Source organism: Mustela nivalis, assembly GCF_964662115.1.
Source record: "Mustela nivalis genome assembly, chromosome: 7".
Classification (NCBI taxonomy): domain Eukaryota; kingdom Metazoa; phylum Chordata; class Mammalia; order Carnivora; family Mustelidae; genus Mustela; species Mustela nivalis.
In genome coordinates, this window is record NC_139026.1 from 67,030,746 (window position 1) to 67,048,015 (window position 17,270).

General features: G+C 42.0%; 1 protein-coding gene and 1 pseudogene across 2 annotated transcripts in view; both read right to left on the reverse strand.

Annotated features, from left to right (window-relative positions):
- Window positions 1-233: 233 nt before the first annotated feature.
- On the reverse strand, window positions 234-3,051 carry LOC309870119 (rab15 effector protein pseudogene; annotated as a pseudogene). The gene has a single exon. The product of its transcript is annotated as a rab15 effector protein pseudogene (transcript).
- Window positions 3,052-3,343: 292 nt separating this feature from the next.
- The window catches only part of LOC309870264 (liprin-beta-1-like), a 67,138-nt gene continuing 53,211 nt past the window's right edge, over window positions 3,344-17,270 (reverse strand). Inside the window, exons 18-29 of the mRNA XM_082742446.1 lie at window positions 16,997-17,029; window positions 14,734-14,866; window positions 14,319-14,447; window positions 12,677-12,827; window positions 11,880-11,991; window positions 11,644-11,732; window positions 7,896-8,018; window positions 7,046-7,171; window positions 6,285-6,473; window positions 4,583-4,762; window positions 3,830-3,895; window positions 3,344-3,548 (exon numbers count right to left, since the gene is read on the reverse strand). Of these exons, the coding sequence (XP_082598572.1) occupies window positions 3,462-3,548; window positions 3,830-3,895; window positions 4,583-4,762; window positions 6,285-6,473; window positions 7,046-7,171; window positions 7,896-8,018; window positions 11,644-11,732; window positions 11,880-11,991; window positions 12,677-12,827; window positions 14,319-14,447; window positions 14,734-14,866; window positions 16,997-17,029 (1,418 nt within the window). The 3' untranslated portion in view covers window positions 3,344-3,461. The remainder of the gene's footprint in view (window positions 3,549-3,829; window positions 3,896-4,582; window positions 4,763-6,284; window positions 6,474-7,045; window positions 7,172-7,895; window positions 8,019-11,643; window positions 11,733-11,879; window positions 11,992-12,676; window positions 12,828-14,318; window positions 14,448-14,733; window positions 14,867-16,996; window positions 17,030-17,270) is intronic.

Sequence of the window (17,270 nt, forward strand, 5' to 3'; positions counted from 1 at the left end):
TAAAGACTTTTTCTTAGCAAATCAAACTTCAAGGCTGACTTTCTTCTCTCCTCTCATTTTTATTATTGAATAAATTAATTTTCCCTGCAATATGAGCAGGGTTTTTCCCCCCCTGTTGTCATGACATTATATGCTTTGATCCAGGTGATTATTTTCTTGCAATGAAGGGTGGGTAGAGAAAAAAAAAAAAAAAAATCCCATGCTGGGATGATGCATGTGGATGAGCTCGCTGAAATACTTTTTCCTTTTTGCCTTACAGTCTCTTTGCCCACGTCCAGTTCAGAGGATGCTAATATAAACCTTGCCCACCTCTCTCAGCCCATCTTTCTTACTCAGACAGTTCCCCAGCAGCTTTCTGATGGGCACACACTCTTCCGTTTCCAGGACAAACTGTGCCACGGCCTTCCGTCCTGGCAACTGGCCCCGCACGGTCTCACTTTTGACACTGTCCAGGACTACTCCTCTGATGTCTTTGGGCTTACCTGGCACCCCAAAGATGATAAACAGGCCCAGTCAGTCATCTCCTATCAAGTGACAGAATTCTTCAAGCTTATCAAATCGACTTCTCTTCCTGGAAGACCCCCCTGCCCTGGATTCTGGAGGGGACATGTCACAGGGCTGAGATGCCACAGGAGGGAGGGAAGACATCTGCAGAGTTTGCACTGCCAGCTGAAGCCTGATCTGTTTGTCGGCTCCCCAGAAAGTCCAAATCCAGTCTGCCCCGAACAGTACAGCTTGGTGCTTGGTCATCTTGGTGGTGGTGAGCCATTCATCCACTCCCTTGTCTTGGCAGAAAGTGATGAAGTGGATTAAGAAGATCTCGTTCAGAGTGTTGGAAGCTGGGCACAGATTGCTCAGAGGATCTTCGAATCCAAGATACTCCCTCACTTTCGGAGCTGCATGGACTATAGCCTCGCTGACAACCTCACAGATGCTGGAATCCTCTTTGCTGTCCTTCGGAGGCAACTGTTGCGATGAGTTTTGCCCCATATTTCCTCTTCACCTGATCAATACTGCTTCCGGAGATCGAACGTATGAAGCTCATGCAGAATGACTTCTTCGGAGAAGTTTTACGGTGTTTTACAGTGAAGTCATGTCTGGTAATGCAGTCCCAGTTTTCTGACTCAGCATTGACGTGGCGTAGCTGAGCACATAGACACACAGCTAAACAAACATGCCCGGTCTCTCTGTTTGCCAATGAGGTGTGTTGTATTCACACATTCCTGCTGGTTTATTAAGTTAGAGATGATTAACTCTCACCAAAACATCTGTTCTTCTCTAGCGATGTTCACTCCACTTCTAATATTGGGCAATCTCTTCCAAGATAGGTTTCCGCTTTTCAAATTTTACTTAAAGACAGTATTTAGTTCTTTAAAGGAATATACATCTCCTTCTAAAACAAACTTCTTCAACTTTGATGGCGAGTCATTTCCCTTTGCTTTTCTAATAACTCCTCTGCTAGGATTCCTTACGCCCCACCCAGTCCAGCTGCCTATTTCCTTTTGTACAGAAATTCCTCAGAGCCCTCAAATTTCTACCTGTCAATATATGCTATAACCCTCCCCCATGAAATTTATGGGAGTTTGCAAATGATAAAGCATCTGTGTCACTGTTCTAATAGGTCAGAAATAAAGCCTACTGGGTATTCTGCACAAAGGAAAATAAAGTCACAGAGCATAAAAACAGGAGACAATTATCAACTGACTTTATTTCTTTTCATATGTTAAAACCAGCAGTGCACAATGTTTTGTAAATAAAATATATCTCATCAAAAAAATATTTAACTTTATCACATATCATCAGTTATGTTACACTGCCCTGAATAAAGAATATTTGGCATCTCTAACAGTCTTCTGGCATATTTTTTTTAACCAGGTTTGAATAAGAAATTGTTTTTCAAATGGTGACATATGTTCACATTAAAAACAATACTAGTATGTAAGAGTCCAATACAGTTACCAGACAATGAATAGTAGAGAGTAAAGGATTATTATTAGCATCAGATCATTTTAGTCACGAATAAACAGTAATTTGGTATTATAGGCCCTTGCTGAAAAGCTTGGTAACCTGCTAAGAACTTGCAAGATCACACCACTGATATTCAAATAGAATTTATAAGCAAATCCATGGGCACATACTGAACTGCCTCTCCCCACACCAATTTGTGACGTGTCTTTACCATGTTGGCTATCGTGGGAAGTGTAGTAGTGAATAAAAAATAGGTTATTTTTTCGACTACCCCTAAAAATAATGATAAACACAGTAAGTTTTTGCCACCGCTATTTCCTTTAGAAATAAATGTCATCTGGACCCTGTGCTAAAAACATGAATTACGTTTTCTCATCAATATATAGCCATTCTAAAACTCATTGTGCAGCCTCAGCGTTACTGAACTCTGAGACGAAATGTTCAGATGCATATTCAGCTTAACATAACAAAATCCCATCCACTGATAGCCTGAGAAATATACAATTAATAACAGTAGGTAGATGGTTAGTATTTTGATGTCATGAGATACTCAGCAAGAAGGAAAATAAGCAGCTTAATACTGTGAAGGTTTTTGTTTGGGTCTGATTTCTTCAGAAATTTCTACAAATTTGGGGGGGAACTTCTGAATTCATTTGAGTTAATAGTATTCAAATGTCCCTGGTGTTCTTCCTTTTGAGGCTAAAGGATCCAAGATGAAGGCTGAAACTTTCAACTCTTCAACAATTAACTGGGTGATGTGTCATCAGAGAAGGGGCATTTCATATACCCTAATTTAGTTGGGATGATCAATATTAACTCATTTTTAATATCATTAAAATTCAGCTTGGAGAAGGAGAGATCATCCCAACCTTTCGAGGACCACTTGGTATATGACTGTTTGGAGCACTGCATTTGCTTTTCATCATCTCCTGTATGTCACAAAATAAAAGTTCTATTTTCTATGTACTAAATATATACACGTATTTAGAAAAATATATAAAATAGGACAAGAGGTGGCAAGTGGAGGTGGCCGCTGGCATTTAGCAGGCACGTGGAACACTTGAGGAAATTCCACATACGGATTTTGAAAGCATGTATTGTCCTATTCTGACAGCTACAGTGTTGTCACACTGATGTGACGAGATCATCCACGCACTGCTTCCTGACCCCCAAATCCTGGGTACTGTTGAATGGGAACGTGAAACGCTACAGTAAAACACTCATATTAAATGCAACACTTTAAATATATCACAGATTTTTACATTAAATAGAGGACAGACCACTACACTCTCATTCACCAGTGTCTCATTTTTCATGGCGTCTTCGGAATAGACACACGCTGTCCCCCGCAACCCAGGCCTCTGTGTCTATTTCCGAGAAGGTGGAATGATCAATTGTATATAATCTGTTGTTTGTTCTAGATTCTTTGAGTTGTTTGAAAAATCAGGTGGAGGAAAGCCAAGGGGCTCCTCATGCTCGTCCAAGTGCTCAGATTAAACATTGGAGTCCTCGTCAGTGATGCTGGCACTGGGGAAACGGGCGGCAAAATCCCGAAACATGTCGTCCTCCTTTAACTTGCGCTGGAAAACAAGGGGATGGGGTCATGAAACAGGAAGCAGGAGCTCGGCACGACACACGCTCCGTTAAAACATGCAGTCCTTTGGGGTTATTTTAAATATCTTTTTAGAATAACATTTTTATTTTAAACTTCTTCTCATTTTTAAAGATTTTATTTTTAAGTAATCTCTACCCCCAACGTAGGGCTCGAAGTCACAACCCCATCAAGAATCGCACGCTCCACCAACGGAGCCAGCCAGGTGCCCCTGTAGAATAACATTTTAACTTCGTTTTACAGACTTACCGTTAGATTGTTGATGCCTTCGGTGAACACCCGTATCTGTCTCACTGTGTCTTCTGAATCCTCCATCTGTAAAGAACACACCCATCATGTGACCTACTCGGTTGCATCATTTCAAAGAAAGGACAGCAAAATGAGAAGTCGAAGAAGAAATAATGCAAGTGATATGAAACGGGCTGGGAGCAACAGAACACTTCTGGGGATACCTCCTTTCGTTACAGCAACCAGAGGCTAAGAATGAGCCAAAATGTCCCTTTACTGGCACCTCTAGCCTAATGCTCTGATATTGACAATGAGTTCAAAGGATTGGTGACTAGGGGGCAATACTCAAATCCAGGACTTTGCATTGAAAAAGACTACATGAGCTGTGTATTTCCACTTGACTTAATACACAGATTTCCATAACCCAGAGACAGTATAACATCAGTGAGCAGCCCAGCCTGGCAGCTTGGAAGCCCAGGTCTTCAAGCTGCTCTTCTATCTCAGGTGAGTTACTCAGCCTCTCCGTGCCTCGGTTTCCTTCCCCCTACACTGAGGATGACAAGGCTCTGTCAGTGAAAGCTGACATACGTTAACTGCTGAGGATAGTGCCTGGGACATAGCAAGCAACTGGGAAGCTATTGACTATTATTTTCTTATTATATTTTCAGATATTAGAGAAAAAACTGATTAGTAGACACAGTGCATCAAGTTTCCATTTAGTGTTTCATGGCTGGAGGAACTTGAAAGAAAACAGGCATGTCCTATTGCCTTTACCTGCTCCAACCAGTCCAAATCATCTTCGTCATACAGACGCGTGTCCAATCCAGGTTTAAATCCCTTCTTAGAGGTACTTCCTGATGGATGTCCCAGTTCCATAGGGCAAATATATTTTTCCCTATCTTCCTGTCTCTTCCTTCTCAGTTTCCAAAAATTGCCGAAGGTAAGTTTCCTTGGCTTTAAAAGAAAAGCAAACATCCAGGGATTTAATAAAACTCATATGGCAGAGAATTGAGAATATGCATGATTCAAATATTCACTCCATTTACAGAGAAAAGCAATTGGATGATTAAATTGGTGTGACAAAAATAAAAGCACCCTGTGTGTGTATGATTGATGTGCCCAAATATAATAAATGATCCAGATTATGAATCTCAGAAGATTAAGCTTGTTCTACTTATTCACCCCAATTAGCTGCGCAGTCACGGTGATACGCAAAAAAATGCCAAGAGCCTTAGTTTTTGATTAAACAGGACTTAATGCAATGATATTTCTCAGGGATGAATCCAGTTTTGCAAGGTTTTCCCATCTCAGATCAGGAAAAGAGAATGGTCCTAACTGTGTTTTCTTTTTTTTTTTTTTTTTTTTTTTTAAGATTTTATTTATTTATTTGACAGAGAGAAATCACAAGTAGATGGAGAGGCAGGAGAGAGGGAAGCAGGCTCTCCGCTGAGCAGAGCGCCCGATGCGGGACTCGATCCCAGGACTCTGAGATCATGACCTGAGCTGAAGGCAGAGGCTTAACCCACTGAGCCACCCAGGTGCCCCTAACTGTGTTTTCTTTTCAGGGGAAGCTAGGATTATCCTGTATGCCGGCTATGCTTCCATAACAGAACTGAGGTTGCTAAAGGAATCCTCGCTTGTTTGGAGAGAGAATTTCTAATGATACTTGGAAGAGAAACTCCATCTGAGTCACTGCATAGTCCCTGAGACTATCAGTTCAGCAGACGGTGATCAGGCTGATGGTGAGAATTTAAATAGAACAGAGTCTTTGAGAAGTTTCAAATCTGGCAGATCTCTTAAGAGAGAAAGGGAGCTAATGAGAAAGTGTCAGGCAGGTAGAGGAGGTAAAAGAGAGAGAGAGAGAAATATCTATATTTCTATATATAAAGAAATTAGTACAAATTTGCAGAAGAGCTGATAAACTCTATCTCCACATTAAGTTGGTTGAGATAACAGACTCATAAGAGTTCACAGAGAAATGATTAAAAAGAAGAAAATGTAATCTGAATTTGGTATGACCCATGAATCTGCGTATACCCAGAAACAGCCATTCTCTGTTGGTCTACCTTGAGTCATTTCTTAAGTATCTTTTTCTAACTTGCAAGATTGGTTCATTGCAAGCCAGACAAGTTGAATCTGTGTGAGAAATCTTCCTCTTCTGCTGGATTTATCCATAGAACAACTGCAATCAATGTTTGAGCCCAAGTCATGGACTCTGCATTGGCAATACATTGACTGCATCCCAACGTCATCCTCTTCATCACTGTTAACTCTAATAGAATAAATGTGAGCAAAGGTTCCCCCAGAAAGACACTTGCAAAAATGCATTTTCTTAATTACTCTTAAAGATGCACAGACCATTAACCCATCCACAAGACTCAGGAAACTCCAGAAAATGGGACAGTCAGGTCAAAACCAAGCCCCAGCTTTAGTTTTTGCTTTAACCAGTTATTAGAAGACAGAAGCCTAAACCAACCTTCACTTTGGCCTTGGCTGTCAGGAGTACATAATCTGGTAACTCCATGGCATCACGCTTTTGGTGCTGGGCCTCGGCCCCGATCAGAAGGTTGAAATGAGTAGCCAAATGTCTTCGCAAGAGGGTCTTACTTGGTGGGATGTTCAATAGCTGAGCCATTGTTTCTACATTAAAACGAGGTTCTAGAACCTATAAAAAAAAAAGTCATTTAAGGCACTGTGTATCATGCATGTCTGCCCTGCGCTTTGTAATTGGCAAAGTTCCTTCATTTAGTCATCACCAATGATCCCGCAAAAGCCCAGAGAGACCGAGCATGGACTTTGATTTTCAAGCTATAGATCTTTATTTTGCCTAAGCCAGTGAGAAGTAGAGCCGTTCCCAACATCCATGCATTCCAAAGTTAGGGCTTGTAGCTCCCCAAAGTGGAGCCTTTGGAAGGCGACTCCTTATATCACTGTGCAGAAATAGAATCTGGATGTGGCAGGTGTTTCACGCCTTTGGTGCTGCGCCTCACATGAGAACCGGTGGCCAGATGGTCACAGAAGATAAGAGACAATGGATTGAAATCTGATCTAACCCTACATGATACAAATACATGATGGGGAAAAATACTCGGAAAGTAAAGACTCCCTAGAAATGGTTACAGGAGGGCTCAGTTTGATGGTGCTAGGATTATGACAAGCAAACTGATAATGTCCTAACTCATTTGACTGATGGAAACAAAATGAGAAGTCAGTTTTTCAATTAAAAGAGAGTTTTACCATGAGCCCACCATGGACACCACTGCCTCTGAGATTGGGGGCATATTCTGCCAAGTCCACGGAGCGCAGCCACTCCATCACCCGGTGATTGGTCCACTGCTGAACTTCGGACGGGGTGACGCTGTTCTGTGAGAACAAACAACCACCAGGAGCTTCAGTCATGAGAGACTGTGGGCTCTGAGAAACACACAGAGGGTTTTGGAGGGGAGGGGGGTAGGGGGTTGGGTGAGCCTGGTGGTGGGTATTAAGGAGGGCACGTATTGCATGGAACACTGGGTGTGGTGCATAAACAATGAAATCTGGAACATTTTATTTTTTATGAAAAAAGTAAAACAAAATAAAAGGAGCGTTAGTCCATTGACTGTGGGATCCCAAACACTCAAACTGCACCTTCTACAAAGTCTGCCTTCTAGAGCACAATTCCCTCGACATCCCACTAAGTATTTACAGAAAAGGTGAAAAGGGGTCTGCTAATCTCAGTTTTGTTTTGAGGCATCCGTGCCAGTGTTCCAAGCTTTTTTCACAAACTCATGAAGCAGTGCTTTAGGAAAACAAGTCTCTAGAGTGATATTTAACTCTGTGGCTTAAGGAGGCAAGAAAATAAGAGACACCTGAGAAAAGGAGGGAGGGAAATTAAAACACAATCTTTGTGGTTACACAGGTAGAGCCATCACAATGGGGGGGATATAGGAAAATAAAGCCCGAGAAGGTAATGAGGCTGGACTTGAGGCTCTGAGGATGGCAGAAGCCTTCCCTGCCGGCCCATGAAGACTCGTGTGTCTGTTTTGCCCGCACAGCTGTCCCGTGCATGGAGAGCGCATGCAGCGGGAATCTCAACCTCAGGTGCTACCTCGTCAGACGGCCGCCTCCCCAAACAGTTCGGTTCAAAGTTATTGATCCTCAGGACCTGGATAGCCCTTTTGATACTGAGATGATGTAGCACACTCACGACCTTCAAAGACAGTAAGTCATCCTGAAAAAAAAACAAAACAAAACAACAACAAAAAGAGGAGTTCACTGAGCTGGCCTAGAGCAGGAGGACCTTCTCAGGGAAATTTCAGAAAACAAGTAAAACTAGGAAACCCCTCTACCAACAGGCCTCGAGCGCTTGTATTTTCAAACCCTTTATTTGGTAACAGAACACTTTTTTTCCTGTTCCCAACAAAATCCTCTCCAGGACCCCAAATTAAAAACAACCACCAAAAAATTAGTGTTGTATCAACAGAAGCCAAGTTTCACCTGTTTCTCTTCCGGACACTTTGAAACAGGATCGTGAGACCCCACAGCTCTGTAGAGCACAGTTGGAAAGGAATTGGCTGGGTTACACTTTGATTTGGTGTGATAAAGCAAAGAGTTAAGAGCCCATGATGTTCAGTGAGGACAGCAGAACTAGGTTTGCTGAACTAAGGCACATCACCATTTGGGAGAAAATCAGAAAAGTATCTCTGTTATAGTATTCCCCAAGCCTCAAGGAATCTCTAGTTCTTGATTATTATGCTCTATCCAGCAGAGTCTGTGAATAATTTTGGGAAAATTATGTTGATCGATGAGAAGGTTTTGGTGAGAGTTAAAGAGAAAGGAGACATGAAGAAGTTATTAGTAGCAACATGTATCACCATCAGTTCCTTCCAGGTGTAACTTTCCTGTCTGTGGTTATTGGGAACATTTCAAACATACCAAACACACCAAAACAAATTATTTCAGAAGGTGATGTGGAGGGCAGTGTCAAGATAAGCACCAGTCTATTTCCAAACACACCCAGAAAATAAAACAAGAAAAATATCCATTTTAGACACACCTTACTGATAAACACATTTGTTGGTGGTGGGGGGGGGGTGATAATCTATTATAGAAATAGTTTTTAAATAAAAATATTGGACAATCAGCTTAAATTCTTAAAGCTACTCAGCAAAATTATTTCCTGAATTTTTTTTGGATCAATTTCTTTAAGGCACTTCCTTATGGTAAGTTAGAAGGCATTCAACACATTTTAATCTAAGATTGAGACACCCATTCAAAACATTTCCACGTAGGTCAGTTTCAACTAATTCAAGTTTTTCAGATTTAAAAAAATCTAAATACGTGATTACAATGTAAATACAATGCAAATTATTTTAGCTTGAGACATTTTTTTTAGAGGGCTGTTTTAAATCAAAACAGATACTATTTTTAGATTTTTTAACAAATCTTTTGTTTTTTTTTAAGATTTTTATTTATTTATTTGACAGAGCAAGATCACAAGTAGGCAGAGAGGCAGGCAGAGAGAGAGAGGAGGAAGCAGGCTCCCTGCTAAGCAGAGCCCGACGCCGGACTCAATCCCAGGACCCTGAGATCATGACCTGAGCCGAAGGCAGGGGTTTAGCCCACTGAGCCACCCAGGTGCCACCGCCTTCTTCTTCTTTTTTTTTTTTTATTTGACAGAGAGAGAGAGATCATAAGTGGGAGAGAGGCAGGCATAGAGAGAGAGGGAGAGGCAGGCTCCCTGCTAAACAGAGAGCCTGATGCAGGGCTCGATCCCAGGACCCTGAGATCATGACCTGAGCCGAAGGCAGGGGCTTAACCCACTGAGCCACCCAGGTGCCCCTAAAAAAATCTTTTAGGTAATTTTAATTTACCAAAGAGTTGCCAAGAAGAGATAATAGTTCCATATATCCTTCACTCAGCTTTCCCTAATGGTTAACACCTTCTATAACCATAATGTAGTCATCAAAACTGAGGAATTAACATAAACAAAAAAATGGTAATTAAAACTACAGACTTTACTCAGATTTCACCAGCTTTTCCACTAGGTCCTTTCTCTATTCCAGGATCCAGCCCAGGATATCATGTTCAAATAGGTATTTTTGTGACTCAGAACTTTTGAGGTCTAATTGTCTAAGATGATTTACTCTTTTATAGTCACAAAATTTATGTGCACTTTTCTTGTGGTTTTAAGCCTGAATCTACTCATGTTCGTGCAGAAGCATACCTACCTAGACAAGCAGGCAAGTATTTACTGAATTTGTTGCAGGCTGAGCTATTAAGAGGAGGCATCTGGAAACATCTTGGGTTCAAACACCCTGTGACTTCTGACTACTTTCTGGCTGTGGAAACTTGGTTGAGCTACCCCATTTCTCAAGTTTCTCATTCCCTCACCTAAACACTGGGGGATAACAAGAATGTCACCTCAAGGCTTGCTGAAACTGGAGTATTCATAGGAGTACGGAGCTTGGAAGAGTGTCTGGCACACAGTATACATGCAATGTGCCACGCGCTTGTGTTATTACAAGCAGGTGCCCACCAAGGTACGGACTTTGGTTCAATGACAGAGAAGAAAATGAATCCCATGAAAGGAACCCCACAATTCTGACATTGAAAAATAAGCTGTTTGAAATTTTCAACAACTTTTTTTAAAAAAAAGATTTATTTATTTGACAGACAGAGATCACAAGTAGGCAGGGAGGCAGGCAGAGAGAGAGAGGAGGAAGCAGGCTCCCTGCTAAGCAGAGAGCCCGATGCGGGGCTCAATCCCAGGACCCTGAGATCATGGTCTGAGCTGAAGGCGGAGGCTTAACGCACTGAGCCACCCAGATGCCCCAAATTTTCAACAAACTTAAAGAAGATACTTCTTGGGGTTGGTTCCAGAGCGTAGCTCACAAAAGGCCTTTTAAAGAAAAGAATCTAAAGCAGCAGTGCACTAACAGGACTGCGGAATCTAGAACAAGTTCTCCTGGAAACCGTCTCTTCCACTGTTGTAAAGTCCTTCTACCTCTTAGATGGAAGGATAAAAATACGGAACAGTAATGCAGGAATCAGAGAGTCCACCTCAGCCTACTTCTTGCCTCTGCGATTACTCCCCTAGTGGAACGGGGCTAAAGAGAGAAAGGAGGCAGGTTTTGGGTAACATTCTCCAAAGCAGAAGGGAGGAGAGGAGACGGGTCTCTAGATGTCAGGTCAAAAGGGTGGTCTCTTCTGAGCAGTCACTGCATATAGGAATGTGTAACTCAGAAACCCCCAGGGCTTCGACACTCTACACTCTATTTTTTAAACATCGTTAGGAGAGGGGCGCCTTGGTGGCTCAGGCAGTTAAGTGGCTGCCTTCGGCTCCGGTCATGATCCCAGAGTCCCGGGACCAAACCTCACATCAGGCTCCCTTCTTAGTGAAAGTCTCCTCCTCTCTCTGACCCTCTCCGGGCTCGTGCTCTATCTCCCTCTCTCCTTCAAATAAATGAATAAAATCTAAAATAAAATAAAACAAAGCATCTTCATAACATATAATTCGCATATACAATTATGCGAAAATTTACCCCTTCAAAGCGTGCACTTCAGGGTCTACATTGTCGAATATACATAAAACCATCTTCCTGGAGAGCTGAGTTTAGATTAGCCTTCATACAGCTTAAATCCAAGTTTTAAATTTCCCACGATACTGCAATCACCAAATCCTCTGACTTCAACTTAACAGAAACTCTTCTGGCTCTTCTCAAGTTAAGGCAACACCCTGAAACTCTGGTGGAATCATTGTGAAAACAATGTATTTTGCTCACTATTTCTGTGTCTTTCCAGAGAAAAGCAATTTGACACTCCCCTTCCCCAACTCCCAGGAGCCAATCACTTACAAGAGTCATGTAATGGAGCATTCGACCATCTACCCGTCCTTCGTCAAACTGGGTCTTGTACTGGGGGAGACCAATGTCATCCAACCACCCTACAGGAGAGAAATCGGTGTTGTTAGTAAGCCACGCAACACCTGTACTTGTGATTCAAAAGAAAAAGCAGCTTCATTCATTTATTCATTCATTCAGTCAGTCACTCATTTACTCATTCATGAATGAGTGAATTTAAAATCTCTTACTAGTAACCCAGTTGAAATCCAGCTTTCCATGGTTGGTTTCTTCTTCAGACCCCACGGCTTGCAGTGCCAGCTGGAGCTTCTTTCGATGAAGTGAACGCTTAATCCCAAGTTCCTGAAATAATAAGCAGAAACACTGGTTTGACCATTCTGTCACTATGGGCTAGATGCCACTGGCAAAAGATGCCAGCTCCCCCCAAACGAAGCCAGTGTTAAAGACCCGACAATCCTGTTCAGTCAGCATGCCAAGTCAAGTTGGTGAAATGTTGCTGAACAAAAGGCCCCTAGAAAGCCAAGACCACAGCAACTAGTTTAGTGGGATGTTCCATTCCCTAGTAGGCTCCTTCCTCAGCAAGACTGGAATTCTATTCTTTCTGTACAAAAGGTTAAACAATTAGGAAATATGTTAAATAATTTGACGTAAGATGTAGGGCTCTTTCCTTTTCCTTTTGGCAAAGTAAAGTTGAATTGCATACATTACACTGAGAAGTTGGGCCAATGCTAAAGCCTCACAAAGATTCTGAGAAATATGAGCTTAAGGTTTATTATTATGTCTATACAATTATTTCTCATTAAAATAGCCAGTGGCTTACATGTTTCATAAGGAATCATTAAGATCAGGTCCTTCTTGTTAAATCCATGCGATTAAATTAAAAAAAAAAAAGTGTGAAGCAGAAAACACAGTTTTTCAAGAGTACTGACTGGCTCCCCCCACTCCCCTTTCTGGAGTATAAAACAATTCTACAATCATATTCTCTTTCTCAGTAGCCATTGTCTAAACAAAACAGAGAAGCAGTCACCTTCTCCAGATCTTGATGAGAAGCCTGCAGAAGTGTTTGGCCAGATGCAATCCAGTGCTTGCCTGAATTCACGTAGGACCCCAAGCCCTGCTCCACAAGCCAATCGCAAACCTGCTCCTTGGTCCATTTGGCAAATGGCATATCCAAGTCGCTATAAGAAAACGAACAACTGTGTGAAGAACAATTCCAAGCCAGCCCGGTGGCTTCTCAAGGTTGACCAACTTATACTGAATGAATGTAGAAATTCCCTAGTAATACCCTATTTGACCATGAAAAGCTTACTTTTCAGTCCATGTTTAGGGGAGGTGGTACTGGCATTGAAAGTTACCTCAAAAGGACCACAGCTTTCATTTTCAAATGAAACCACAAAAGATTCAATATGATTGAGCAAGAAACAGATTTGTGGAAGAAAAACAAGTTGAACCAACAAGTCAAGTCACTGTACTAGTTTCAGTCAACGTGGTTTGAAGACTGAATTTCTAAACAGAAAACACTAGGTTAGATGGAAAGAAATCAAGTCTAACTTGAACTGTAGCAGAATTATGGTTTCTCTCCAAATGGTTATCAGTGAGAAGAGCGCAACATGCCATCACTGAGTACAGGGAAACATAATCACAGTAATTTCTGGGTCAAATTTTCTACTTTGACATGTAAATCGTGTTCCTCTTTGGGGGAAAAAAAATGTAGATAAACAAAAATTTTCTTTATTTTTTTTTAAAACAGCACAAGGAGATCCTCTACTGTGTATAAAGAGAACACATGGCAAATGAGACCTTCATGTGTTTGGAGAAAGCCAGGGTTTCCTCCTTGATAAAACCTGTGCCCAGTCTTCTGCGAGGGTAGGAGAGACCATGTTCCAAAGACTAAGTGTAATGGTTTGTGCTAGATGTTTGCCAACCCCATCCTTCTCATGCTCAGTAGGTCAGTACAGTAATTTCAAAACAGCCCTCAATTGTGGTAAGGGTGTAGGAAAAGTTCCTAGAGTCTTAACAGATAAAGCATTACATAGTCCTGATAAATTCAGGATTATTTAATCCTGATTAAATTCCGTTAGAATTTGTGTCTTAATGAATTTATGTAGGTGCGTTCACAGAATCCATTAGTCATTAACGTTCACTGAACAGTTACTATTTACCAGATACTCAACGCATATTAACTCCTTTAATCTTCATAATTAGACTAATTCATACCAGGGGACACGGAGGCGTAGAGTATGGATGTAGTTGCTCAAAGGTCACCCAGGTTACAGGAAGCAGCCAAGCCAGCAATCAGATCCAAGCAGTCTGTCTCTAGAACCTACTCTTAACCGCTATGTTAGCCCATCTCTCTAGAGCTATGCTTTAGAGTACTTGGAGTAACTATTTTCTCAGTCAGATTGAAGTCAAAGAATCATTCTTACACAGATGTTGCTGACACTTTAGCTTTGGTTCCTCCCCTGGCTCACGCAGCCCTCAACTTCTGCATGATTTTCACCAACCACTGCCAACCCGCACTGCTCTAAAGATGACGGACCCCTCTGCCAGGCAAAGGGGTAAGCAAGAGATTCTACTGCTCAGCCCAGGGACAATACTAACATTGCAAGTGCTCATAGCCTGGACATGTGGGTAGAGATGTCAAAGTCCATTCGTTCAGTTTTTCTCACCTGTTAGATTGTCCCAAATCTCGAGACCAACCCAGTTGTGGCCCTGCAGTTGCCCTTGTCCCTCCTCTTTTAAATTCAGGCTCAGACAGGTCATCTGGGTTGAATGTAGTTGACTGACTTCTCCTAAGTCTGAATAGAAGAAACAACATCACATTGCCTTGTAGAGACCTGAGGAGACCTTAGGACTTTAAAGTTAATGAGAACATTGCTTATGTATGGTCAGAAAAGATGTCTGGATTTACACTTTAACTGAGACCCAGTGAGTCAGTGCATCCCAGATCGCAATCTTCCTTCCATCAAAGGAACAGCAAAGCCTTACAACTGCATACTTGTTTCTAGGCAATCTTCCATTTATTCCTACATTTGAGCAACACACAACACAAAGCCCCCTCCGGTTGTCTGCTGTGTTACTTACTTTCCAAAGAGTTTCGTGATCCCTCTGGATTTCTTTTTGGAATCCGGCGATGGTGGAGATATCTGCGAATTTTTCGGCTGGGAAGATCTACCAGCCAGATCTAGGTGCTCAGCTGTCTCCTTCTCTGTTTCAGCTATCCCAAGAACAGAATACATACTTGGTGAGTTTTAAAGTACGGAATGAACATGACTAGATGCTACCCTTCTTAACTTTAGCAACTCTTCACAAATTCTTCTTCTGTTGGTCTGTAAAGACCACCCTACAAATATTACAGATGGAACACAAATTTATGTTCTGCTTTACCGTCTGCTGTGTATCAGTGAATGATGTGTATAATATCGCATATGATATTGTGCCTAAATTCATTAACTCACAAATTACCACCTCTTTGAAGTTCAAAGGTGGGACAGGATTGCCACATTCTTTAAGTGATCTGAGATCACTTAAATTAATCTCGATTTTTCTGCAGCACTTGGTACTGCTGACATTCTTCCCACATTCTCCAAAAACATCATCTCCTTCATCTTGTTAGGACAATCTCCCAGATCTGTCATCTGATCGTTTCTTCTCTGCTATAGGACCTGTTTTGTCCTCTTCTTCCACTCCGAGATTGTGTTCTAGGCTCCTGCCAGCAGGATCTCTGAACAAGTTCACCCACTCCGTGCCTGGCACAAAATGATGGCTTCCCTCATTCATAAGCAGCCAGTATCACAATCTCTGGTCCTAATCTCTCTCCCCAGACTCAGGATCTGAACGTTTATGGATATTCCCAATGTGCTGTGCCAGGAACATCTTAGACTCAACAAATCCATCCAATTCTCAGAAGAATTCTCTTAGATTTTCTTATTTAATATTCCCTTGATACTAATTAATATTCTTCCTGTTACTCCCATTCACACTCTTTGGCATTTTCTTTTCACTCCCTCCTCTCCTTTGGCATTTACATCAGATCCTAGTCACCAAGCCCTGGCAGTCTTTTTTCAAGAGAGTTATTCCTATTTATAACTTGCTATGTCCTACTGAGAAAAGACTGTACTGGATATGCACACATTTTTCTTTTGATATAAAATCAGTGTCTGTTGATTCTGCCTTGAAAGAGTAACATCCAAATTTGCTACGCCCAGTTCTCCCAGCATTCTCTATTTCTTAATTCTTTTACCTGCCCCTTAAGATATGATCCCCCACTAACAAACACAAGCAGTACTGTTTCCTCAGTGTGAGACGACACTTTTACGGGAAAGAAAAAGTTGTACAAAAATCACAGAAATGGTGTTTCAGCAAGATACAAAAGTTGCAGAGGTTGACTTTTCTACGAAGCACAGCTGTGATTATAGGTTATAATAAGCAGCACTGGGCTCTTAGCATTAACAATGTATTTCTTCTAAGAAAGATGCAAAAACATTTGAAAATGTTGTCTGGATTTTATTTATCCCATGTGTATTCTAGAAATGTAAGACTGCAAAGGGAGAAAAGTAACCTGTGCTGACCCACATGAGTTGGTGTATGGGTATCTCAGGGAAAATCCAAAGGAACCTTTCCATCCAAACCCCAAAGCCATCATGGGTACGGGTATACCAGAAAATGTTGCCTAACTCACCCTCATTCTAAAAGCATCCTGTTTTCATTTTTTTGTTTTGAGGATGTTTCCTCCCTCCCATGCCCCACACTTTTAAAAAGGAAAACGGAGTTTCCCCTCTCCTAAAATCACTCTAGGGGAGGCTCCTTAAATATCCCAGAAATCTTCCTCCAGTGTCACTAAATGCCACTTCCATCTTCAAAGCAATAAATGTCAGAAGAACATTCCCTTAAGAAAAGTCAGTCTAAAGCAATCATTTGCAATGTCTTCTACAGACTTCTCGATTTGGCTGAAAACATTGCTCTCTGGGGATAATGGAGACATGGAGAAGGAACTGTCAGGACCTGGGAGTTAGTGTGAGACAGGATGCACCGGAAGGGTGAGAAAGCTGGAAGGTACGAGGCAGGAGAGTCCTGCCCTGGACTCTGAGGGTGCCGTGCGCTTCTGGGTCCTCCCAGAGCTCCTGGCAAGGTGTCATTAGCAGGGGTTAAAACAGCACGTAGGCTGGGAAGCAAAGACTCTCCAGAAAGTTCACTTTAGCAGCAGTTGGAAGGAACTCTCTGGAGTCGAGGACAACATTTTCTGATCGCTGCCAGCTTGCTTTCTAGAGATCGCAGATGCCAAGAGCAAGGATTAGTCAGCCTGGAGGACAGCACTGGCGAAGGCTGGCATGCAGGGGTACGATACCTAGGGTGGGTGCACTGGCACTTCGTTTACGATCTTCAGATATCCCAACAATGCACACAATCACACGCAGCCCAATGGAGAGAACACAGGAGAATGACAAAATGAAACACAGCTCAAAGTCCTACTCACAAAATACACACGGGGGAGGAAAGGCAAGCACTGCGCTGTGCTTCCAACATCGCAGACTCCATTAGCAGGAACAATATGGGGTTAATTGGTCCACTTTCGAAACAGATGAGAAGCTGTTTACAATGAACTCAGAGAGTGTCAAGGG